Source organism: Ananas comosus, linkage group 9, assembly GCF_001540865.1.
Source record: "Ananas comosus cultivar F153 linkage group 9, ASM154086v1, whole genome shotgun sequence".
Taxonomy (NCBI): Eukaryota; Viridiplantae; Streptophyta; class Magnoliopsida; order Poales; family Bromeliaceae; genus Ananas; species Ananas comosus.
The window spans coordinates 4,870,723-4,897,629 of NC_033629.1; the positions used below are offsets into that span (position 1 = coordinate 4,870,723).

At 34.0% G+C, this 26,907-nt stretch overlaps 1 protein-coding gene across 1 annotated transcript in view; it reads right to left on the reverse strand.

Annotated features, from left to right (window-relative positions):
- The window catches only part of LOC109715425 (DNA damage-binding protein 1), a 38,668-nt gene extending 24,343 nt beyond the window's left edge, over window positions 1-14,325 (reverse strand). Inside the window, exons 1-6 of the mRNA XM_020240401.1 lie at window positions 14,291-14,325; window positions 13,494-13,649; window positions 9,254-9,422; window positions 4,674-4,808; window positions 4,356-4,435; window positions 4,171-4,254 (exon numbers count right to left, since the gene is read on the reverse strand). Coding sequence (XP_020095990.1) covers window positions 4,171-4,254; window positions 4,356-4,435; window positions 4,674-4,808; window positions 9,254-9,422; window positions 13,494-13,649; window positions 14,291-14,325 — 659 coding nt within the window. The remainder of the gene's footprint in view (window positions 1-4,170; window positions 4,255-4,355; window positions 4,436-4,673; window positions 4,809-9,253; window positions 9,423-13,493; window positions 13,650-14,290) is intronic.

Below are 26,907 nucleotides of genomic sequence, written 5' to 3' on the forward strand. Positions count from 1 at the left end.
ATTTTTCCAATAACCGACAGCCACGGCATAATTTGAAGTCTCCCAAGACAGAAATTCAACAAAAGCCCTATGTAGTGTTCTTTGAGTCTAAAATCTGAATAGAACACTGAGATATATTAAATAGCTGTTTGCCAACCCTTAAACAATTGCTGCTCTCAAACATGAACGCATCGAAAATTGAAACAAAATAAATATATAACTCAGCTTAGACTCCTATGAATTATGCATAATAATCTAACCATGCATACTAATTTAAACTAATTCCTATCTAAGAAAACGAAATGAAAATGAAATAAATTACACCTGACAGTTGACAAATTCCTGCTAGCTTACAAGTATGAGTACACTCAATTGCTTGGTCAGCATCCTAGACAACAGGATGGGGCATGAAAAGGCCCTTCCATTCATTTATTTAGAAAGCTGATCTTTTGTCTGGCAAAGCACTTTCTCCTCTAATTTCTTAGGTCCCTACTCCTCTGTTGTTAACAACCAAAAAGGTGACATGTCGCCGAAAATAGAAAAGTATGTTGCTCATATTAAGCATGTTAAGATTTGTACCCATTCAACCCCACTTCTACAACACCTAGGCATAAGTGCCATCAAACCTCTACATCATGCTACTATTCATTTCATGATTTACCCATTGGAAATATCAGCACTAAAGTTCTAAATCTTAGCTTGTCCCTGTCAGCAAAGTAGTACAGTCAACCATATCGAGTCAAGAATATATAATTGACAAAACAACCAGATCTACTATACTCCACCGAACCCTCTTAAATCAGTTAAAACTATGAAGTTTAACAAAAGGACGTCTCAAACAAATTGCATACGCTAGAGAGATTTCCTGCCACATCTAAATAGTTTGAAGAGCAAACCTAATCCAACAACTCAAAATATATATACAGCTATTCTACAGAGAAATAAATCACATGAATGAAGAAGTCTTACAAAGTGAAAATTTCAATTTCACATCTAATTGTAGTTCAAGGTTGTAGATAGCAGATAGTGGGTACATCGCATTTGGGAAGTGTCTCACTAGGGCTAGCAAATGAGCGAGCCAGCTCGCATTCGGCTCAATATTTGGCTCGCTTGAGCTCAACTCGAAATTAAATGAGACTGAGCTTAAACAAAAAAAAAAAAAGCACTCGAAATTCATTTCAAGCCGAGCTTGAGTATTACTCGGCTCGCTCGAATTAGGCTCAAAAAGCTCGATATATATATATATATATATATATATATATTAGAGTCCGGCTACTATGCTATTATAGCACAAAGCACTTGGTGCTACCAAGTTTTCCGCCGTTAGATCTACCCTTGTGATCATTTTCACCCGTTAGATCATACTATTCAACCAACCACCCACTCAACCCTAGAGGGCCCACATCATCCTAACCGACATCTTTTAATTCCAATGGCCAAAAAACTTGAGCCAGTGACTTGGTGCTATTAATAGCATAGTAGCCTAGTTCTATATATATATATATATATATATATATATATTATATATATATAGAGAGAGAGAGAGAGAGAGAGAGAGAGAGTTGAGTCTAGAATACATCGGTAGCAAACGGACTCCGTTGCACCCATTTGTTTTCGATGATGGAGCCTCCAAATCGATGATCGGCACACGTTAAATATAATCTATACCACTTGAAGTATCTAAAAATCAAATTTCATGCTTTTCCGATATTGTTCTCTTGTCCATCAAGTGAGCGTAAAAATGAACGGTTGAAAATGAATATCCTCTGAAAAGTGATGATAGAAATTTTATAATCATGATCGAGAGTATAGATCTTGTTCTAAATAGTTTAAAAAATTTTCTAACCAAAATTCAATTGATTTGGATAGCTTTACGCCGTTAAACGTGAAAACACCTCTATCTACCACTAAATTACGAATTTTGAAATCTTTTGATCATTAGGTCAATGATATCAGAAAGATTTGAAATTTAGTTTCTAGATACTTTAAGTGGTATAGATCATGTTCAACGTGCCGATTGTCGATTTGGAAGCTCCATCATCGAAAACAAAATGGTGGACAACGGGCTCGTTTGCTACCGATAGTTATCTAGCTCAACTCTCTCCTCTTCTCTCTCTCTCTCTCTCTCTGCTTAATATATATATATATATATATATATATATATATATAGAGTTCGGCTACTATGCTATTAATAGCACGAAGCACTTGGTGCTACCAAGTTTTCCGCCGTTAGATCTACCCTTTTGATCATTTTCACCCGTTAGATCATACTATTCAACCAACCACCCACTCAACCCAAGGGGACCCACATCATCCTAACCACACATCTCTTAATCCAATGGCCAAAAACTTGGTAGCACCAATGACTTGGTGCTATTAATAGCATAGTAGCCTAGTTCTATATATATATATAATATTTTAATTATATGTAGGCTGGGTAGTTAAAATTGGGCCAATGTTGCTAGCCCAATAAAACAAACCCAACACGCCAACAAAAGGGCAAAATCCCACTAAATTTACACTCTCCCTCTCTTTCACAGAGCCCTAAATCCCTAATCTCTTCCTCTCTCTCTCTCTCTTTCTCTCTTTGTCTCTCACCCCAAGCGGTCAAGCCTGAAGCCCCCAAGTTACCATTTTACCGAGTAAGAGCACGCGCCCGCCGTTGCCCACCTCGTCGCTCACCGTCGCTCACCTCTTAGGCCGCCATCACCACAAGCCAGCAACCTTGGCGTTGCCATTGCCGACCTCCTCGGCCGCCGCCGCCATCGTCGCCGTTGCTCTCCGATCCCTCGTCATCCTCTCCCCTCCCCCCACCAAGTTCCTCTCCGCTCGCCGTTGCTCTCGGATCCCTTGTAAGAAAATTTTGATGCTTTCATTTGGGGTTTAGTTATATATACACATTTTTTTGGTTTAGTGACCATTCCTCCCTGTGTCTTGAAATAACCTTGTTAGAAAGAAAAAAAGAAAAAAATTGATGAAATTGTAATGTGAATTAGCAAATACCGTATTTCATATGATTATTTTGTATTTTGAACTATTAGACATGTTTTTGCATCAAATTGTAGATAATATTCTATACAAATTAAACTATTGATCGTACGATGTCGAGAATTTCAAGCGGCTCGTTTAGGGCTCGAGCTCGCTCGACTCGAAATCAGGCTCGCTTGAGCTCGCTCGAATTAATTTCAAGCCGAGCTTGAGCCTAAATTTAGGCTCGAAATTAATTTCAAGCCAAATTTGAGCTGAGGTAAGCTCGCTCGAGCTCGGCTCGTTTCCACTCCTATGTCTCATAGTGGAAAGCAAATAGCAGGCGCTAGCAGGTTTCACAAAAAATTATTTAATATGTCTCAATTCCTTATAAAAAAAATACATATGATTTTAAAGAAAAGACAACTAATCATTACCATTTTCTACTATTGCAAGCCTATACTTATTTAATGTCATTATCTATAAGACTAACTTCAAAATATTATGATTTAGCAAGCCAAAAAGAAAAAGAAAAAAAAGAGCTGGAAATTCTATAATCCATTTACAAGGAAAAAAACTTGAAAATCTATAATCCATTTACAAGGTTTTGATTATTATATTTTAACTTCAAAACCCAACCCTCCCTAAAGAGCAAAGTTTTTAACAAAAGTGCTGCCCTGAGGGTACCGAAGGGCTGAACAGATAAAGCATTTTGACCTGTTTGCAATTTCCAAGCTTTTGGCCCCTAGCATCCGCTTCGACCCTACTTTATAGCATGCACTTTAACGAGCCTAATGCCGCTAAAGCAACCGCTACGAACCCACTCCGCTAAATTTAACTTCAAAACCCATCCAGATAGCATTTTGACCCATTTGCAATTTCCAAGCTTTCGGGCCCCTAGGATCCGCTTTGACCCAACTTTATAGCATGCACTTTAGCAGGTGTAATGCCGCTAAAGCAGCCATTGCGAACCCACTCTGCAAAATCCCACTATAAATATTACGGTGGGAGCAATGGTCGCTATTTGAAACATTGACTTGTAGTTAAAACATGACACTCTACCAATGCGCCAGAAACAAACTGCAGTCACACCAAAGTAACACCAGTTAAATTTAATCCCACCAGAAGAATTTGTAAGCACAATCTGATGAAAAAATTCGACAGGATATGATAAAGTTCCACTAAATTATTATTTTTACCACAGAATATAGAGAAAAAGATTACTCTGGATCAACGGCTAACAATCTTCCCAATTGATGTCTTGAATTTCCTGGTTTGGATAATTCAATATGAGCAATGGCAAAGAACCTAAAGAAAAATTAAAGTATCACTTGCTGCAAAACAGTGTATTTATCAAGTATTGAAAGAGATGGAAATGTGCAACTTAAAGAAAACAAATGCAATCCAACCTATGCATCTCAGAACAAAAGTTAAGAAAAGAAAGCTTTCCAGAATCTGAAAGAACAATTAGAAGATCTTTGCCTTGTTCCTGCAAAATATACAGAAGAAATTTTTTGGACATACAACAAAAGAACCATAATATATAAAAAATAAAAAAATAAAAAAAATCCTGAAGAAAATTTTCTTGTTGTTTCTTGAGAACATGTCTGCAGGCAGATTCATTACTTTCTGAAGAAGATTTTATAGTTAATCTTCATAATATCTATAGAGAACCTCAGTAAGAAAAGAAGAACAAAAGTACTAAGAAGAATAAATGGTAACAAGACCTTTGGCATGGATGCATAGAACCTATCATTCCACTGTAGCACAGCAAGATCCTTTATTATGCCAAATACACTTTGGTCACATATTGATTGTACAACTCCGTCATCACCAACCACCACCAATTCTAGCGATGTCTCCTGACAACAACAATCACATAAAAGTAGGGCATGATATGTATATCAGAGCATAAACAATTCCCAAGTAAAATCTTCAGCAAAAGTTTTTCAAGAGACGGCATCACAAGGCAATAAATTCCTACAGCATAATTGCCATATAAAAGTACAGTAAACATTTCAAGATTTTGAAATCACCAACTTATAATGTGATCGGTCCTTTAAAAGACTATCTACTCAACCTGCATTAGTTGAAAAATGGAATGGGAATCCTCCCAGAATTAGACCAGCCAACACACTCAGGATCACTACATGTGAAATGCAAATCTGTAGCTTCCAGATCTACAAAAACAATTCAACTTCGGCATATGGTTATTGGGAAGTAAGAGTGGTATCAAGATTACACAGAGGACGCGTTTGGCTCACATTATGTAGCATTACAAGTTATTTCGACATAACCAGCTATCTGAGATTTCTGAATCAAATTACTACTGATGCTGCATCACTGCGTTTGGTTTAATACTGTAATATAATGCTGGCTTACAATGTATATAGAATTACTATGTTTGGTTCATTTTATAAAATTCAGTAATTTAGACAGTAAAGTGTAGTCTATTTCAAAATTGCCCTTAGTCAATATTTGGCAAATTTTTTTATTATTTACAAATAATAATTTTTTTACTAAATTATTTTAAATAACGTAAAATTTGAATTTAAATTTAAATTTTAAATTTTAAATCTGAACAAAAATATAAAATTTAATATTTTAATTTAAAATATAAATACGAAATTTATAAATATAAAAGGAATAATTGTCTATATACCCCTCAAAACTTTGGAAATATCTCATTTATCCCTACTTTTTTTCTTTCCAATATACCCTTCATATGTTTCTCCGTTATTCCAAAATACTTCTGCAATTACCACTCGTTAAGTTAACTTAGGTTAAACGTGAGTTAAATATCTACTAGAGTTAAAAAAAAAATCAAAATGTCTCTTTTACCCTCAACTTAAGGGCAAATAAGAAATGTTGGTAATGGTAGAAGGGTATATTGGAAAAGACCAAAAATCAAAATACTTTTTGTGCCCTTAACTTAAGGGCAAATAAGAAAAGTCGGTGATGGACTAATGATAGAAGGATATATTTGAAAGTACAAAATAGTAATTTCATAGAGATAACCGCTATTGCTAACAATTCATTAACAGAATTTAACTCTAGGGGTATATTTGAAATAGGTTGGAACGTAAAAAGGGTATTTTCAATATTAGCCTTCTAAAAATGGTAAATCAGAAAGTCGAAAACTTTTCAGGGATATATAAGCAATTGCCCCAATATAAAATTAAAAATTTAAAATATAAAATATAAAATTTAAAATTTAAATTTAAATTTTAAAATCTATAAATTTATAGTTTAAAATATAAATTTATAGTTTAAAATTTAAATTTTAAATTTAAACTTAAAATTTAAAATCTAAAATATAAATTTATAGTTTATAATTTATAGTTTGAAATTTAGAATTTGAAAATTTCAAATTTAAAAGTTTAAAATTTAAATTTGAAATTTGAAATTTCAAAATTAAAATTTCAAATTTCACATTTCAAATTTGACAATTAAAAATTTTAAATTAAAATTTTTAAAATGGCGTATTGAAAGAGTTTTGGGGGTTGGAGGGGTAAACTTGTAATTTTATATAACATGCAAGATAACCCTACCATCAGTAATACGAGATACCCACCCCCCGCTCGGTAATATTTTCGGAGTAATCTTACACCATTTGTAATGCTACATTGCCGACCAGATTACAAACTAGATGAACCAAACATAGTAATCCTGACAAGATTACCTGTAATTTTGGCAGGATAACCCAAACCAAACACGCCCAGAGATTAATCTAGATGATAAGATTCGTAATGACATGGGAACATTTTTCTTTTTTGCAACAAAAATAGCTAATTAGAGGAGAAAACTTACAAGAGAAGAGAGATTGGGAGGCACACCAAACTTTACTATGTAAGACCTCCATATATCATAAAACTTCTTTTATGGCAAAAACCTTCTATTTTAAGTCATCTGGATGACATTGGAACATTTGTTGATGCCAAACGTACTCCGAAATTGCAAATAACAAACTTAAATTTTTCTAGACAAGTTTTAGATAACATGCAAATGCCAACATATGAAGTCAAAAGAATTTGGACCCCACTAAGCAAGCTAGACAACATACTGTTGAGTTTCGAGACATTTTAATGCATTCAACATGTGTAATCAACCACCCAACAGCTACATCTTTCTAAGCCTCATTTTTCCCTACTAGACAACATATTGTAAAGTTTCGAAACATTTTAAATGCATTCAACATGTGTAATCGACCATCCAACAGCTACAACTATCTAAACCTCAACTTTCCCTGCTACAAAGAGCTTGCATAAGTGGCATGTAAATATCCTCCCAACTCACTAATTCAAACAACTACCAAATATTCTAAACTAAGGCCATCTTTGGTTGCCACTTCCATTTTTATGTTTTTCCGAAGTAAATATGGTGCCAGCAGATGATGGATTGATCAAAATCCTGGCATTTACGACATTATTTTGCCAACAAGAAAATCATAGTAGTAACTTGTTCCTCTATTTTTTTCCCTTTTTGGAAAGAAGATTAGTTTGCAGGCTAACCAACCGTAAGAAGAAGAAAGGAATTCATCTGCAGGCAGTCCAACACATAGAATTTGAGCTTAAGAATAGAAAATAGGATAAAAGTGTAAGCAAACAAGATCTAGCAGTTATATCAATAAACTAGCCTTGACCATAATATGCATCAAAATACAATAATGAAGATGCTCCTCAAATTTTGCCAGATTATTCTTTCAAAAACCAATATTGTATATATACAAGTAAAATAATATATACACGCATCAGAGGATCCTTTAGAGTTTATAGCTCACCTCCAAGGCTCCAATATTTCTGATTATTCATAAGAACGTGTAGCATGGTTAAACTAGAAAACAGTCTATCGATGCTTTTATTTCGTCTCTCTATTGGCATCTCATATCATAAAAATTCTACTTGTAACATGAATACATTCCTACAAATGAATTTTTAAAAAGGATGATGTTTGCAGTATATTATATGTCAGGACTATTATAGTAAGCCAATCCTATGGCCATATATTTTATCATGTTGCGATCAAGGACAAACTCGAGCCTTTTTCTTCATAGGTTGCTATGAACAAACTATAATAAACATATCAAATATAGTGATGATATGGTAAAGTGGGACAATAGAGTGTGGTGGGTAAATTGCACTACTCCTTGAGTCTAATCCAATATAGTCAAATGTCTTAAAAAGTCTCCTTTTTTCATTTGTTTTCTTTTTATTTTCCCAAAGTAGCTAATATCTGCGTCCATCGTAAGCAATAGCATTCAAGATTGCACCAGAAAGCATAAAAAATGTTAATATTAGAAGTCATAACATTATCTAATATAAGATATTCAACTTATACTTCGAGTCCATATTATGTGCTGCTAAAACCAAATAAAACCAAAAGACTAGACCAAGCCAAACTGGTACTGGTCTACAATTCCAACCACTCCACAAATGACCAATTCATTGCACTGCCATCCAATAACAGGGCTATTTAAGTTTAACTAGAAGAAATCTTTAAGCCTCCTTCAAACTTGAAATGTGGTTTTGGTGGTTGCGGGGGGTTCAATCAGAAAACCTAGACGTAGACTCGATCAAAATGATTTTGGTATGGATTGACATCATGTAAAAGATTAACTTACTCCTATAAGGAAACTAGAGATTCATTTTCATGTTCAACACTACCATAAAGCTTCTATAATTAGGGGATCAGCCACACATTTTAACAACAGTAATGTTGAGTATAAGAACAATTCTAATGGTTTGGGCCATGGCAGCATTACTCCATCTTCTTGTTTGCTATACTACCATAGTTCTCTTATAAACGTCCCCTTTGTTCTTTCTTCATATTCTACCTCTATTCTATCTCTCTTTACAGCTTTGAAGGAAGCCAAGATTTCTTCCCCAATAGTTGGGAGGCATACAAGAGAATTACAAAAAGCTGCCGTTATAAGTGGGCATACAAGAGAATTAGGCTGGTAGAATGCATGCTAAATCAATTGTTAGATGCCCTACTGCTTCTGATAAGAGAATTCCCATAAGAAATGCTAGGCCATAAGACAACATGAACAAACAAAAGACCAGGATTGTTTCTATTGTAGTTGACCTTCAAAAATTATAGCCCATCCTAAACTTGTGCCAAATCTTCAAGCTAATCTACCAAGAACCCAGTATTTCCCCCTCGGACATTAGCTGAATCAATTAGCAAAGAGGCATCAATTCCAAAAGCTACAAGAGAATAGAGACGAGGTCCAACGGATGAACACTCTATAAGGCGAAAAAAAAAAAAGGCAACATAGGATCGAGATTTGTAGAAAGAGGAAGCATACCTTTCCGAAGACGACGTCGACGGACGAAGGGGATCGGAAGCGGCCGCGGACGGCGTGGAGAACGGCGCTTCCCCTGAGGACGCACTTGACCAGGTAGTGGGTGGCGCCGCCCCGCCGCGGACCCCTCGTCGAGGGTCGCCATGTTCCCTCTCTCTCTCGATCTCTCGACCTCCCTCAGAGACTAGGGTTACGGTTTCAACTAGAGAGGGCTGGCTAGGGTTTCGGTCTGGGAATCGATGACGGGCGATTTGGTTCGGATTCTTCGGAGGAGTTCGAGAGTCGAACGCCGAGGGGAGATGTGACGCCCGACGCCGACGCCGCTGTGATACACTGTCGCGTTCCCTTTCGGGAGTTAGGTACGTCGGTAATTTCTCCCTATTATTTATTTCTTTCTCCCCAAAATCAAATGGTTGCAGGTGGCAATACCATCAACATATTCGATTCCAGAATCTGAACGGAAAGTAAAATTAGATTACAGCGGAGCGACGGTAACATAAAAAAAACAATAATAATTATTTAAAATTATTCGATTTATTATTGAAATAGAAATCGGATTGAATATTTACGTTTTTAATAGAGCATTTTGGTTAAAAAAAAAGAGGAGAGTGATAATAGAAAAAGAGTAGGAATTTGGGAGAAAAGATTTTAAATAGTTCATTTTGAAATTAAACAATTCTGAATTTACAGTCGGATTGAGCCTTAAATAAATTTGGACATTTCATATTTCAGAGTGAAATAGGTATCGAAATCTAATTTTTATAAAACAAACGATAACTATCAATATTAATAAATTTCATTTCGATGAATATTTTACTTTAGAATAAAACAATTTTGGATTCAAAATCGGATTGAGTCATAAATAAATTTGGACATTCATATTCCAAAGTTGAATGAGCAGAGAGGGAGCCATGTAGTGGCTGACAATGGCCATATCCCCCACCCCCCACCCCCCACCCCAAAATTTTTTTAATTACAAGAAGATCCATTATTAAACTATTGAGAAAATTAAAATATTGCAAACTTAGGGGAACAAAATAAAATTTCTTTAAAAAAATTTGTTGACTTGTGGGCCAAGACTCCACGCACAACATTCATGACGCCGTCGCCCGTGCACCTTTGCATGCTGACACGCCCACACACCACAAGCACACGTAAATAGTATTTTCTCTCTCTCTCACTCTCCTCTCTCAATCTCTCTCCCCGGCCCCCGCCTCTACTCCTCTGGCTCGTCGCCTCGCCAGACTGCCGAGTGCCGACCGTCGGTGGTGCTCGCCTAATCTCGTAACTCCGGTTCAACTGCAGCGCTCCAAAATAGCAAAATCTAATTAGACTCGTAATCTCTCTCTCTCCTTTAGATTGCTTCATACTTTATTTCAATAAGAGCATTTTAACGATCTAATTTCCTTTATATAATTGCATTTAGTATTGAATTGTCAATTATTTAATGTTTGCTTCTTGATTATTAATGATTGAGTTGTGAGTTGTCCATATATTGTTGGATTACAATTAATAATTATGATAATACTGATAATTTATTCATGTTTAAATTTTAATTTTAAAAATTTTCGAGGCCTTCAATGGCAATCTATTGGATTTTAGACTTTTAGCATTTATTATTTAAGAATATAAAGTACAATAGTAGATCCAAAATTTTGAATTTTTATGAATTCCTTCTTTATGAATAAAAACTTTTTATCTCCCGAACTGATTTTAGATTTTATCTCTTTACATAATTTGCAAATTATCTTAGATAGATTAGATTTTAATACCTAATTTTTTGACATAATTTTTGTAGATCTCTAGATCGTTATTGTTTTAATGTGAAAGACAACTACACTCGATTATTTTTTTAAAAGAAAAAATATTGAAAACTCGGAAGCTAATGAACAAGAAGCTATTTATAGAGATGAGACTTCAGGCTCGCAAAGTTGTTGTTTGAAATCTCCAAGAATAGAAGTTAAGGAGGCTAATAACATGCCCTTTAAGCGTGATACTGGATTACGACATCAAATTTGGAATTATCTCGTTGAGCAATGTGATGAAGTTCGACGGGCATATATAATCAATGGTCCATATCAATCGAGACTTTTGGAATATCCAAAAAGTTGGGCCTCTTTCTCATCAGCGTCGCTTTCAACCTTCATGATTTGAATCATTCAAATCGTGGTTAGAATATTCTCCAACCAAAGATGCCGCATTTTGTCTACCGTGCTTTCTTTTAACAAGCCATATGGGTATTCTTCACAAAATGCCTTCACTGTTGACAATATTCATAATTAGAAGAAAGTTAAAGATAAAAAAAAATGTGTTTTTCTAAATTATACAAGTAAAGAACCAAACTCATCTCATAAAGTTGCCGAAAAAGCTTGCGAAAAATTGATGAAACAATCTCAACATATTCAAAATGTGCTTCATACTCATACATCACAACAAAAGGCAAATAATCGTTTAAGCCTCAAAGCATTAATAATTGCAGTTAGATATCTTACTTTTCAAGGATGTGCTATAAGAGGTTGGGAAGAAAGTAAAGAATCTATTAATCGGGATAATTTTCGGGAAAAGTTGGATGTGTTATCTTTTCTTAATGAAGATATGACAAAAGTTATTTTAGAAAATGCTCCACAAAATGTTTCTTATACTTCGTCAGATACGCAAAAAGAAATTTTGCAAGTTTTAGCGGAGAAAGTAAGGAGAAAAGTTCGAGATGAAACTGGGGACTCGAAATTTTCTATAATGGTTGATGAAGCATGCGAAGAGTCAAAAATGGAGCAGTTAGCTATCGTCTTAAGATTTGTTGATGTACAAGGTTTTGTTCAGGAAAGATTTTTTGATCTTGTTCATATCTCGAATACTAAAGCATTAACCATGAAAAATGCAATTTATTTCGTTCTTTCTTATTATAGCCTTGATGTTCAAAATATTCGCGGCCAAGGTTATAACAGAGCGAGTAATATGAGAGGTGAATAGAATGGATTACAAGCATTAATTTCTAATGATTGTCTCTAACTTACTATATCCATTGTTTAGCCCATCGTCTCCATTTGGCTTTGGTTGCGGCATCTAAAGATATTCTTGAGGTTTATGAATTTTACTCAAAATTAAGTACTATTGTAAAATTGTTGGATTTTTACCAAGCGAAATGATGAACTAAAAAAATTTCATAGTTTTGAAATTGCTGAACTGATTGAAAACAATGAGCTTACGATCGGGACCGGACTCAATCAAGTTGGCGCTTTGTAAAGGGCCGGTGATACTCGTTGGAGTACACACTTCAAATCTATTACAATTTTGTTAAAAATGTTTAAGACAACATGTGCAGTTTTAGAGAATATTATTGACGACCCAAGGCTGTTCCAACGCCTTCAGAGATAAGCATGGTGACCCATGATCACTACTGATCATAGTGCTCACCTCATTTGTAGTCTGCGAGTCCCGGATCTGTGTGTTCGATCCGGTTTGCTCCTCATGCGCGTAGTTCGCTGAACTTCGGCTTGCTCCCACACTTTTTGCAATGATTCGTAGTGCTCCAAACAGTGAGCACGGCCTCCGCCTTGTCGAGACCTATCAGCCCGTGTCTCGGCTGACCTCGAAAACTCTCGGTTAGCGGTAACGGCCCATTAAACCTCTTTATTTACATAAAATATTGTAATTATATATAATAGTAGGGCTTTTATGCAAAAATGCTTCCCCATAGCTACTGCGAGTAGCATGTATGCATGGTAGACGACCTCTGGACTAATCGTCCATGGTCTGAAGCTCTTCGCGGAGGCCGACTGTCGGTTTCGGTGCGTTTTTCGACGAAATTCACCGGCGAAACGCGGTTACGGTTCGGATTTCATCCGTCGATTTTGGAATACCCTGGGTTTTTTCTGTCGAGCCTCGTTGGCTGGTCATCATCGTCATTTCAAGAGTTTGGAGATGACGGGTGAGTGGCGGAGGGTTTCGGTGTCGAAATTGACACTTTCGAGAATCCGGATCGGAACGGTTATTCAATGATAATTGTTCCGATGTGTGACTTGGAGTTTGCTACCAGGACATCCAAAACAATGTGTTTTGTGACAGCGGGTGACTCGTGGCATGAATCGGTGAGTTTCGGGACACTTAGTGGGTCCCGGCAACGTCCCGGTGTGATTTTCGGGACTTCCGGCGAGTTACAGCAATCAGTTTTAGGAAACCGATTCCAGGAAAATATGTGGGGTTCCTAAGTTGTGTATTTTGGATTAGTGGGTTGGACACTGACCTTGTGGACCGTCTATAGGTCCGGTTGACGAAATCGTACAGTTCGGAGACAGGCACGACACTGATACAGGTAGGAACTTCGACCTGAAGTCGGTCTAGTGGTGCACGCTCGGTAACGTTCCCTCCACCCTCTTTCTTTATGTTTCTCGCATTATTCCTGTCTGTTGAGCGAGCACCATATGACTTCAGTACATATTGCTCTACTCAGTTATATCTCTGTACTCGATTATCATGATTTAGAAGTAGAGTGGTTGATAATTATCTCTATGCATGATATGACATCATTGTGACCTAGTTGGTCGGTTGAGATTCTAGTTGATGACCTATTCGGTCCACACACCCTAAGGGGTTGATTGTTGGCTACTTGCCGACGGCTATTGATCATATTTGCATCGATCGCCACTGCTCGTACGTATTTCACGTACGCATTTCCGGTTTGGCCACCGCAATGGTGAGCCTAGCGGTCCACTACTAGAGTTATATGCCATTTAGAGCGGCGTGGCACTTGCCTAAGGTCCTTGGACCAACACGACGGATTCTGAATTGGGTACTTTGGACTGATCACTCGGTTGACGCATATTGATGTACAGTAGTAGTAGTTGCAATTATATACCTTATTTTTCTATTTTACTTTGTACTGTATCATTTTTCATAGCTATTTTTTGGTTACCAGTGAGTACTCTCACCTTCATCGGCTTGCGGTACCCACTGGGAGACCCTTTGTTGGTTTCTCACCCCCCTCCCCCCCATTTCAGATGACATTGGAGGCCGAGTCGGGACGAGGCGTGAGGCACATACCTAGCGAGAGTAGGCTTCTCCGGCTTGGTTACCATTGGTTTAGTCTCATCCATTTTATTTGAATAATATAGAAAATAATTGTGGTTCAGTGTAACGTTATTTAACTTGATTTGACTTTATTCCATTCATGGTACAACTTTGAATATGAACAAAGTTGTGGTTTTAATGTGGATTTGCAAAAATGATTTTCTACCCCTCGTGGTAGCTTGCTTTTAAAAGAAAAAGTTTTTATGTGGAAAACAGTTTTAAAAAGGATTTTTTGCTTTTATGATTTTAGTATTTCAAAATAAGTTTTCAGGTGGGAAACGTTTTCAAATGATAGATGTGGATTTATGAATGTAATTCGTGATTATGTGATGTGGTGAATGTATTCATGGTTGGTGAATAACTTGTGGTTGTAACTTGTGCTTGTGCGACGTCGTGCAAATACATGGGAGACTGTCCGCATGAACAGTGGATTTCCTATACTTGTGGCGGGTTTGTCATTCTCTGGGGTCAAGGTTTCAAAAAATTTTTTTGGGCACTTCTGCTATTCTTTTTAGCCAAAAAAGGACCCCGGGGCGTGACAGGCTGTCTCTGCTGCTTCCTTCTATGACCTAAACCATTGTGCCGTAGTGATGGAGCCCAATGCCAGCTTCCAATCGACCCCAGCGAGGATTGTCTAAGCCCTGAACTATTCTATCATCGCCACTAAGCCCGGCATCAACTATTAATCCACCTCGATATTGATCCTTTTTAGTGTGGGAGGTGGAAGCGCTACCCTCTATGCCATAAACATTTCCGTCGAGCGAATTGTCAAATTTAGCAATGATCTTCTCTAGCATACGAAGCGACGACGTTGCACTCCTCAACAACTTTCGCGAATGCGTGTGACAGAGAAAGTCGAGACAGGGACGATGGAAGGGTAGAGCGGGCAGAGAAAAAGAAAGTCCTAATCTAGGGATGTATCACAAGATCTCCACGACACACACTATTACCCCTCTACGGCTCTACCTTTGCCTCTCGTTATTTTTTATTTGACAAAGAATCGAGTTTTCCTCAAAAAAATTAGTGCCGATTCTGGTAAAATTCTCTACTTTTTTCACATTGTTTTCGCTATCATATTTTTCATTTGATCAAGTCTAGCTGGAGTTTTGCATGCGCATGAAGAAATGAATCTCCATTTTAGATAAACGATTATAGAAAAAAAAAAAAATTCTATTGCATAAATCAGGATTGTTAATTTGAAGACGTATGTTGATTGTAGTTTTATCTGTATGTTGATTGTAATTTTGGTGATTGGTATTTTGGTTAGCTTGTAGTTATAATGATAATTGTAGTTAAATTTGCATAGTGTAATATTAGCAAATATTCATAGACATTTTAAAATTAAAAAAAACAGAACAAAGAATAAAAAAAAAAAAAAATTGAGCCATAAACGAGCTAGCTCGGAATTGAACAATTCTGAGTCAAATTTGAACATGCCTTGAAATTAGCTTGAAAAACAAAAAATAAAACAAAAATCTATTTTGAGCAGCTTGAATTCGACTCAAATTAGATTTTGAACTGAACTTGAGCAGACCTTATTCTGGCTCAAAATTAATTTGAGTAAGCTCGAATTCAAGCAAGCCCCAACTCGCTCACGTTTTGCTCGTTTGCACCCCTATTTTGTGGTGACTTTATATATTCAGTGGCAACTTTAGTCATCAATGCATAGTAATTATTTTGTAGTGAAAGAAGAAGAATAAATTGGTGTAACAACTTGGTACTTATCTGTAAAAGTATTGTCTAACGAAGATCCAACATTCTTAGGAGTTGAGAAGTTGGTGGGGACACAGTATGACGCCTCCAGGATTTCAAATAGTCCAATATTGAAATATATATATATATATATATATATATATATATATATATATATATCTATACTACTTATAAAAGCGTGAGTTTTAAAATTTTTTCCTTTCCAAAAATGCCTATATCATTTTTACTTATATTTTTATGTCCAGTAATTTTCAACCATCCATTTTAAATAAATCTGTAAATAATAATTAATTCTCAAATATAGATTTTAAGTTTTCGCCATTGGATCTTATCCAACGAATAAAAATAAAAGTATCTGTCATTTTTGTGACAAAAATACCCTCCATCTCCGTTATTTCCTATGTACGCCGCGTTTCTTAAATATTTTTTTTTCTACCCACCAATCATTTAATACGTAAAACTAAATTTATCTCTTATCTAACGTAATACCCGTCAATCACGTAATACCTCCGCTAATCACGTAATACGTAAAATTAAATTTATTTCCTATCCACACATTTTTTTCAAATACTTTTTCTTATCAAACGTAATACCTATCAACATATAGTATTCAAAATTAAATTTTAAATTTGTAATGCCCGTCAAAATTTAATACCCGCAAATTTGATAATTTAATACCCGCTAAAATATTCTCTGCGTTCTCAAATATAAAATATATTTTATCTATTTTAAATAAATCATTCTCAAATATATATCTTAAATTTTCGCCATTGGATCTCATCCAACGAATAAAAATAAAAGTATATATCATTTTTGTTGACAAAAATACCATTCATATCTGTTATCTCCTATCTACGCGTTTCTCAAATAAAATTAAATTTATATCTCATTTAACGTAATACCCACCAATCACGTAATACCTCCGCTAATTACGTAATACATAAAATTAAATTTATTTCCTATCCAAGTTTTTTTTCAAATATTTTTTTTTTCAAACGTAATACCTACCAATCAAGTAGTATTCAAAATTAAATTTTAAATTTGTAATGCCCGCCAAAATTTAATACCCGCGAATTTGATAATTTGAATTTTAATTTATGGTATTAGATTTTTCCTTATATAAGATATTAGATTTAATTTTGACGAGTATTAAAATTTCGCGTGTCATAGAAGCGTTAAATATTGGTAAAAAAATTTTAATATCCCAAATCAAAACTAAATTGTTATAAATATAATTTTAAATATTTTTAGCAAAATATTTAATATTTAAATAATGGGTAATAAAAGTATAAAATATTTCTAAAAAAATTAATACCTATCCAATCAAAATTAAATTGATAATTAAATATAATTTTAAATTTTTTTAGTAAAATATTCAATGTTTAAATAATATCCACCAAAATATTCTCCGCATTCTCAAATATAAAATATATCTTAATACCCTCGCATATAATATTTACACTACCCAATCTTATCTCATCATAATATTTATCACACAATATATACATCATATCTTTTTTATTAGCATATTTTTTTGATATTTTCTCATTTTCAGCTATACGTTTTTTATATATAAAGTATATATTTTTTTAGTAGTATCCTTTTTTATTTTTATCTATATTTTTCTCAAATATTTTTTTAGTAATATCTTTTCTCATTTGTTACAGCGGTACATCGTCATCCTCCTACTCATCATCATTGTTTGTCTCGGTACATTGTCGCGTTCGCCACCTTCGTTATAGGTATTTTAATTCAATCTGAAATTTTTTCTTATTTTTAATATGCCTTTATGGTTTAGTATATATTTTTTTTGTTTTTTCTTATTTTCATATATACTTTTCTCAAATATAAAGTATATATTTTTTAGTAATATATATTTTTATTTTTATCTATATATTTTTAAATATTTTTAAATATTTTTAAATATTTTTTTTGTAATATACTTTCTCATTTGTCCCCGTTATCGACACCGATACATCGTCATCATCATCACCGACGCCGATACATTATCGCCTTCGCCACCTTCACCGCCTTCGAACAATTGAAAAGGTATTTTGATCCCATCTGAAAATTTCTCTTTTTTTAATTGAAAAGGTATTTTGATTTCATCTGAAAATTTCTCTTTTTTTAATATGTTTTTATACTATTTTAGTATTTTTTTAGTATTTCTCATTTTAGGTTCAAAAGCACAGCGGAAAAATTAGCTATAAATTTTTTTTTGAAAACCTGACCCCAGAGTGCCAGATCCGCCACAAATACATGGAATCCACTGTTCACACGGACAGAGTCTCCCCTGTATTTGCACGGCGTCGCACAAGTATAACAGAGTATAGATACACACACAACCACAACCAGATGAACNGCACGGGGAGGGCAGGAGATGGCTGAGGCGGCTGGTGGACTAGGGCTAGCAGGAACGACCTAGGGTTAGGGTTTCCAAGCAAAATATCTAACATCAACCTATAAATGTAAGTGTAAATTGCCGAAAAGTCCTCCAAGACTCAACCATTTAATCTTAGTCCCTCACCGCACGAATAAAACCTGCATAAACCCCTCCACGTGCGATTTCACGCGAAACGGTACATAAAATGTCGCAGCTTTTGCGAAATCACCGTTTTGCCATCACCGACCTCACCTCGATCAACGCGCGATCTCCGCAGATCCGTCCGTCGGATTTGCGAACGGATTGCACCAGTGCGATCAGCACCTCGGAGACAACAAGGCTGCGATTTCGTTTCACCTCAAACGGTCGCGGATTCACGACGAAATCCGCTCTTTCACTAATAGGCCAAATATAACGCACAATTACATATAAAACATGTATTTTCTGATTTTCTCGAAATCCGTGTGTCAAACTCAAAATCCAACAGCGCCACTAGTTCCAGAACAGCTGAACCGGTCGAAACGAGCTATTGGACTGATATGAACGGAGTCCGATACGCACCAGAAGCCAACTCTACTCCGTGGCTTCCCCGAAAAACCGGAGTTACTATTCACTTAAGTGAAAACTAAAAGTCGCGTATCTTCTCCATTTTAGCTCATTTTCGCCCGAAACTTGACGAGTGCTTATGTAATTAAATTACACACATAAACATCATCAACAGAGAGTTTAGTTGCACTGTCAAAAATCTCAGTCCTTACAGAAAATCGACACAGTGCTGAGTGTGTTATAATCACTACTAGATAGAGATTAGTAGTTTGATTACTTGGACTTGCTTCTAGCATAGTTTTGGACACTTGAGAACACATACATACATGTAGTATGCTAGGAGATGTTGCTTATTGCATCCATATATACATTGTTGCCATGATAAAGCATGATCTTTATAACTTCATAAAGTAGACCGTGACATTTACCTGGGGCCATGTTGGGACATATTACTTATGCATTGAATGTTATTCATTATGAAAGAGTAAATGTAAAACATTGACATCGTAATGTTTATGGTATAGTAAGCTTAGTAAGCATGCATACTTTCATACCGCAGTTATCATTATTATTATTACTGCTTACAGTACTTACCATTTTCTTTTGGGGCCTAGTGGTGCATTGAGCTGAGGTCAGTAATTGCCCACTGGGAACTATAAATTATAGTTCTCACACCCTCTGTTTTATGTTTTCTTTCAGAGCCTTCCACGCCGGGAGAGCCTAGGGACCGTGGGAAGGGCGTTGCTTCGAGCTAGCTCTTCAGCGAGGGACGAGTTGCTAGGTGGTCTACCTCTCGATGTATTTTATTTTGAGAGAGGTTGAGAACTGTACCAGTGTACTAGAGACCACCCTTTTGTGTACTTTTGGGACAGATATTGTATTACCTTATGGTTTACTTTTATTGTTTAGTTGTATCCTTTTTCTTTTGTTGTAGAAAGTAGAATTATACTGCTCTGATATCATTAGTTTTTGCTCTTTTCTCTCGACTATGTTCCTTGCTTTATTTCCGCTGTTGTTGTAGACGCCTTATATGTGTTGACATATGGCGGGTCTGGGCACGCTACCGGGAGGGCCTCTGCCGGTCCCGGGGCGTGACAATCTGAACAAAGAATATTTGTTTCCCTTCAATTCTTCGTGGAATTCCGGATTGCCTACTTGAATTCTCAATTCTCTAGCTGAATTCTAAATTCAGAAATTAGAAGGCATGATTCAGAATCACAATAAACTGCTCGGTGCATATAAAAGTTTGAATTTCGGAATTATGAGCTGATTTGTATTAGGGTATTTGGTGCATATGAAAGGTTCAAATGCAGCAATCTAAATTGCGGCGGCAATGTTCCAAAATTTGGAATTCTGCATTTTTAAAGGTTAAAATTGCATATGAAAAATTTGGATGCAAAATTTTGAATTCTGTATTCGCAGTTTTGGATATTGTCTTGCACCGACAACATTTTAGAATTCAGAATTCAAAGATTAAAAGGTTAACACTTGGAAACTTAAAATTTGCAATGCAAATTTGTATTTCAAAGATTGCAAACATTGATTAGCTGTTTAAATTCCCAGCTTTTGTTGTTTGCAGGGTTCGAGTCTGGCTGCTGCTACTCATTTGAGTCTTGGTATTTATCACAATTTCTGATTATTGGCGGCTCCAAAAGGTATAGATTTTAATTCCACGTTTTATTTCTTGCGCACTTTTTGTTCCACAATTTTGTCCTACAGTTCCATGTCCTCCCTCTTGAATGCCCCGCATGTTAGTCCATTTACTTTCTCGGAATTTATCTGCACCTCTTATGCCTTACTCTCGAATTTTGTCGATACTTTACATTCCAAAGTAGTTTGTTCCCACCTGCATTATTTCTATGTTATTTGATTGGTTTCCATATCGTGCTTTAGTTTTCTGTTTAATATTCAAACTTCTCTTCTCTAATGATCGACTCTTATATTTTTTGCAGATATTGAATTTGTGTACAATTTTTCTCTGTTCAAATTCCCATGACACAATTATTTATACTGTTGGTTGTGGACTAAGCATTAAAGAAAGATATTGGACTTTTTCCTTGCATGAATCTACAGATATATATTGATATATGTCTTCTGTTTCTTTTCCTGCTCAATGGTGCTTTGAAGAATAACGAATGAACTCTGTAAATATAAAATATACTAATTCTAGAAATATTGAATCTATTATATAATAAAATGTTTGCATCACAATCTTGCTTTGGTCAACTGTTAAAGCTTCTACAAATGCAAGTTTTTTGCAGGAATCTCATTGCGCTTGCTATACTCTATTTCTGCAAGCATGGAAGTATTAATTTTTGCTCAGCTTACTGTCAAAACAGCCTTATTTGCTTTTGCTATGTATCTCAGATAGAAAAATATAGTTTCTTATAAAGTTTTTATAGTCCTAATTTGTTTGACCATCTAATGTAATTTGCTGTTGTCTTCAATTATATGGTTTGATTCGGATATTATGTCTTAACTTTCGAGACTTTATCTGACCCTCTTTTGTGCAATTGTTCCTTTTGTTTTAATATGATTGTCATAAGCAACATTTTATATGAATTTGCATTATGAATTGTAGATTCTAAGTTCTGAATTTTGAATATGAATTCTGAATCCTCGAAATTATGTTGTGGGAGAGACCCTAATGTGAACCGTCTTTTTTCCGCATCATACACAAACACCTCTCCAGCAAATTCAGAACTATGAAAGCGGTGTAGTCTATCAATGACCATCCTGCCTAGCTCCTTACCATCAACAACTCAGTTATCCATAAATTTGGCCAAAACCCAAAAATAATAAATAAACTGGCTAAGGGAGTTTGAGCAAAGTCTATTTATTTTTCCTATATTTTTTATGGAATTTCGAATTACCTAACTAAATTCCGGATTGCTTAGCCGAATTCTAAATAATCTATCTGAATTCTGAATTAGGAATTCAGTATTTAGAATTGCAACGAGCTATTCGATGCATATAAAGTTTAAAATTCAGAATTCGGATCTGAACTGCATCAGGATATTTGATGCATATAAAAAAATAGAATTCAAAATTCGGAATTGCATCAACGATGTTTCAGAATTCATAATTGTGAAAGGTTAGAATTACATAAAAAAAAATTTAGAATTCAGTAAAATTACGTATAAAATTTAATATTTAAAATTTAGAAACTGAAACTTAAAATTTAAAATTGTAAACTTCTAAAATTTAGTTTTAGTAATTAAGATAAAATATAAAATTTTTAAATTTTAAGTTCTAAATTTAAAATTTCAAATTTCAATATTTTAAATATATATTAAATTATAAATTGAATTTAAAAAATTCAAATATTAAATTACAAATATTGAAATTTCAATTTGATATATTAAAATTTAAATTTTAAGCTTCACCATTTTATATTCTAAATTTAAATTTAACTTTTGAATAATAAAAAATTTTAAAATTTAAATATTTAATTATTTATTTTAATTTTGTTTCATAAATTTTCCACCGCGAAGCGCGGGCCTTCACTCGTTATGAATAAATCCTCAGTATTGTATTGCTAAGAGGCTGTTTTGATCCCCCAAAAAATTCCTAAAAATGATTTTTGATCCATAAAATTATTTTTCTTATCTTTCGATTATGTAAAAAAAAAAAAAAAAAAAAAAAAAAAAAAANAGCGGAAAACGTAAACTTCTTGCTCCCATTTCGGCTCACCAGTACACTGGCATCATTTTGCAGGGCGGTCCACCATGGCGTGGAAGTTTTGTATGGACCGATTCTTTTCTTTTTCATGCACCAACTAATAAATAATATATATCATTTTTATATATAAAATATTCTATTATTATATATATTGTACTATACATACATAATATAACATAATATATTTAATAGGTAAACGTACGTCCAATGAAAAAATAAAAATAAATTTTCACATGCATATAATCTAATATATAGAAATATACGGTATCATATTATAAAAAAAAACTTTGTTACCTACTTTTCCAACCAATTAAACAACAGCAAACTGAGAACTAATTTTCAGCGCATTCAAATAAAACACTAGGGACCGAGAAACTCAATTTAATTTCCACTAAAAAAAGAAAATTTTACAGAAAATTATTTCAAACAGTTTTACGTGAAACCAAATAATTTTTACTTGATCACAAATTATTTTTTTTTGAGAGAAGAATAACACGTTATCCGTTTTATTCATCAGGAGCATGAACTAAATTACGTATAACCCTAGAAAAAAAAAAAAAAAAAAGAATCAATGAGGGAGAAAAAAAAAAAATCCAGTAAAGTCGTTCGACTATCTAGTCAAGATTAATTTGCACCCTAGCAATCGCTGTTAATGGATCCGTGATATTATTTTTGAAGACCAAGTTATTTTTTAGGGAAAACTTGAAAAACCACCCTTGTGGTTTCAATTTTTTTCACTTTAGTACCATGTGGTTTAAAATGTATCAAGTTAGTACCCTGTGGTTTCTCACTTTATCACTTTAATACCCTGTGGTTTAAAGTGTATCAAGTTAGTACCCTGTGATTTTGCACTTTATCACTTTAGTACTCTGTAGTTTTAATTTTGTATCAAGTTAGTATCTGTGATTTTTTAAACTATAGGATGCTAAAGTGATTAAGTGTGAAACCACAGGATACTAAAGTGATAAAGTATAAAACCACAGGATACTAACTTGATACACTTTAAAACCACAGGGTACTAAAGTGATAAAGTGAGAAACCACAGGGTACTAACTTGATACACTTTAAACCATATGGTACTAAAATAAAAAAGTGTAAAACTATATAAGGGGTTTTTGAAATTTTTCCTATGTTTTATCGGATCATCTACCAACAGGCAAGTAACTTTTTAGAAAGATCGCGAATTGTTAGTGTCAAAGAGAGCTGTTTGAGATATGATAATGAAGTTATCTTGTCGCACGGCAATCAATATCGGTTCAGCACAGTCGGCACGGCAAGGGAAATCCTCCATGGGGTTGATGAGATTGCAGCAGCAGGCACAAGACTTGCCCTACTTATCAAGTACCGGGGAGATCGATCATAAACTTCTAGAAGAAATTAAGTCGGCTGCGAAATCCTTTTCTCTAGGCCAAGTGAAGTGACCAAGTCAAAGATCTGTGTGTATATATATAGCTCTCACACGGAGATTCTTTAGCATCTAGCTACTTTTATTTAATTATCACGTGCGCATCTAGCTAGCTAGCTAGCCATCGGTTTCGAATGGTCCATAATAAATTAAACAAAGAGCAAATTATATATGAATTGTGTTTACACTATTCATTCATTCTCCTACTGGCTACTGCAACTTGGTTTATATACTTTTTTTTGTTAAGATAAAACTTTAACTTTTCCCTATGCGGAACCGGTGTAGTTAGATACACTGTAACGTATCGAAATCCGAAAACGATAATCGAACTTTAACCAAATTGGTTAAAGTGTCGAAGGAAAGCGATGGACAAATTCCTCTTGCATTCCAATAATGTTGGAAGGGCTAAAAATGAGTTGGGAAGACTTAGAATGATTTTGGCGTCGACCGACGCGAAGTAGAGCCGAATCGAAGTCAAAAACTGCATTCTGGATGTCTTGTACCGGTACAAGGGTGATGGTTGTACCGGTACAACCAGCGACCAGAGCTCAGACAGCTCTCGGGTTGGAGCCGCCAGGTCCTGTATCGGTACAAGGACCTGGCAGCCCTATATCATTTAAAATAATGTTGAAAATTATTTTAAATTAGAGCAATTCTTATTTTTCATTTAAATTCTCTATATCATTTTAAAAAATATTTAAAATTTTACAAAATACTAAACTTCAATTAGTATCTTAACTATATAACCTTCAATTACACTTTTGTACCAACAAAATTTTAAATTAAATGACAAATTATGATGATGAAGGCGAAAAAAATATAGTGTAGTAGAGTTAATTTCTTAAAACTATTAAAACAAAGTTTAAATAGGCAAAATCATAAAACAGATAATATTATTTGTTGAATTGTTTGGAGTTTTCTTTTTCCAAACAAAATATATTTATTTAGAAAATAAAAAAAATAAAGTCAACTAATTACTATCTAGATATTCATTACAATGTTGTATAATTAAATTATAAATCACAATTGACACCTCTCCTAAAGTTGATGGATGAAGTCATTAATTGCTTAATAAATGTTCGTTTTGAAATAAGTGTGTCCCTTTGTTTTTCTATAATTGTCTTTTCGTTTTCTTAAAATGAGTTATGATAGTCTAGAATTGTGTGTGTCTTTTAGTATTCCTAAAAGTGTCTTTTACTTTTTCCATAAAATTAAAGAATGCATTAATGTATAGAGAAGATAAAGGGTTATTTGAGAGCCTATAAATAAGTAATGATTTTATAATGAAAAGCAAGTTAAGTTAAGTTGAAGTTTCTATTTTTATTTGAGAATAAGGATTTCTTCTTCGTCCTATCTCTTAGGTGGATTTTCTGTAAGAGGAGAGTGTTACTCAACCATTGTGTTGGTGGATTTCGCGTAGCGGTGAGTGTGCTCGAGTTCGACGTGGTGGATTCTACGGCGGGTCGAGTATTTATCGTGTTATATTGGTCCTATCTCCGCATCCCCTCTAAGCTCCGGCGTCAACAATAATATAGAAAATTATATTAAATTAGATATTTATAAAATTTTACAAAACACTAAACTTCAATTATTATCTTAAGGTTAAAAATATAACCTTTAATTTTACTTTTATACCAAGAAAATTTAAATTAAAAGACAAATTTGATCATGAAGGAGAAAAAAAATATAGTGTAGTAGAGTTCATTTCTGAAAATTAATAAAGCAAAGTTTAAATATGTGAAATCATATAATAGATAAATATAATTTTTTTGAATTGTTTGGACTTAAATTTAAATACATTTTTCCTTCTCTTGTATACAAAATATAATTGTGATTTTGTTCCAATAAACTCATAAATTACATTGCGAATTTCGATGAGGAAGCTACAAACAAAAATGTAGTGTACCAGAGTTAACCTTTAAAAATCAGTGATGTAAAATTTAAAATGCAAAATCACAAAATAGATAAACATAATTTGTTTGATTGTTTGGATTTAAATTTAAATTCTGATAGATAAAGTTTATTAGCTCATGGTTGATGTTGTGAGCATTTTCCATCCTCTATTATTGATAGGAAGTAAAAGATTTATTGAAAAGAGTATTCATCTTGTGTATGATATTCTCTATAGCCAATATTAAAAAAAATAGTAAATAATTTATATTTAATTTTAAATTTTAAAATAATTTTTAAAAAATATAATTTTTATAAATAGTTTATTCTAATAGTACATATTATAGAGGTTTAAATTGTAATTTTAAATTTATAAATTAGAATGATTGTGCTTTATATATATGGCTCAACGACCTTTATTCTTCCAGTAGAGCCCAAGAAATGTTTGTGCTCATAGAAATGAATAGTTTATAGTTTCTTCAATTAGTAGAGAAAGAAAAAAATTATGTGCAATCCTTTTATCTTTCAAGCATAGGAGAAATGGAGGTTTAAATATTTTCTTCTACAAACAAAAATATTAGAACTTTTTCAATTAATAAAGAAATAAAAAATTTAATATTTGATTTCTTCATCGTCTTGGCATCCGATAAACGTAGTGTGAAGGATCGAGATGTATCTTCTCCAAGATATGAAAAAGTTCCTCCAAGAAACGAGGAGTTAAGAGTTTTGGAGAAAATGTATCTTCTCTAAAAAACGAAGAGATTTCTTCAAAAAACGAAGAGATTGAGGAGATATATTTTGTCCAAGAAAGAAAGAGATTTCTTAAAAAAATAAAAAGGTTGAATAAAAAAGTGTACACTTTAAATAAATGCAATTAATAATTATTAAATATTTATAAATTATTTATTTTTATTATTTCTCTATTTTTTTTCTATATAAGTTGTCATAAGCAATGACATTAATTACAACTTG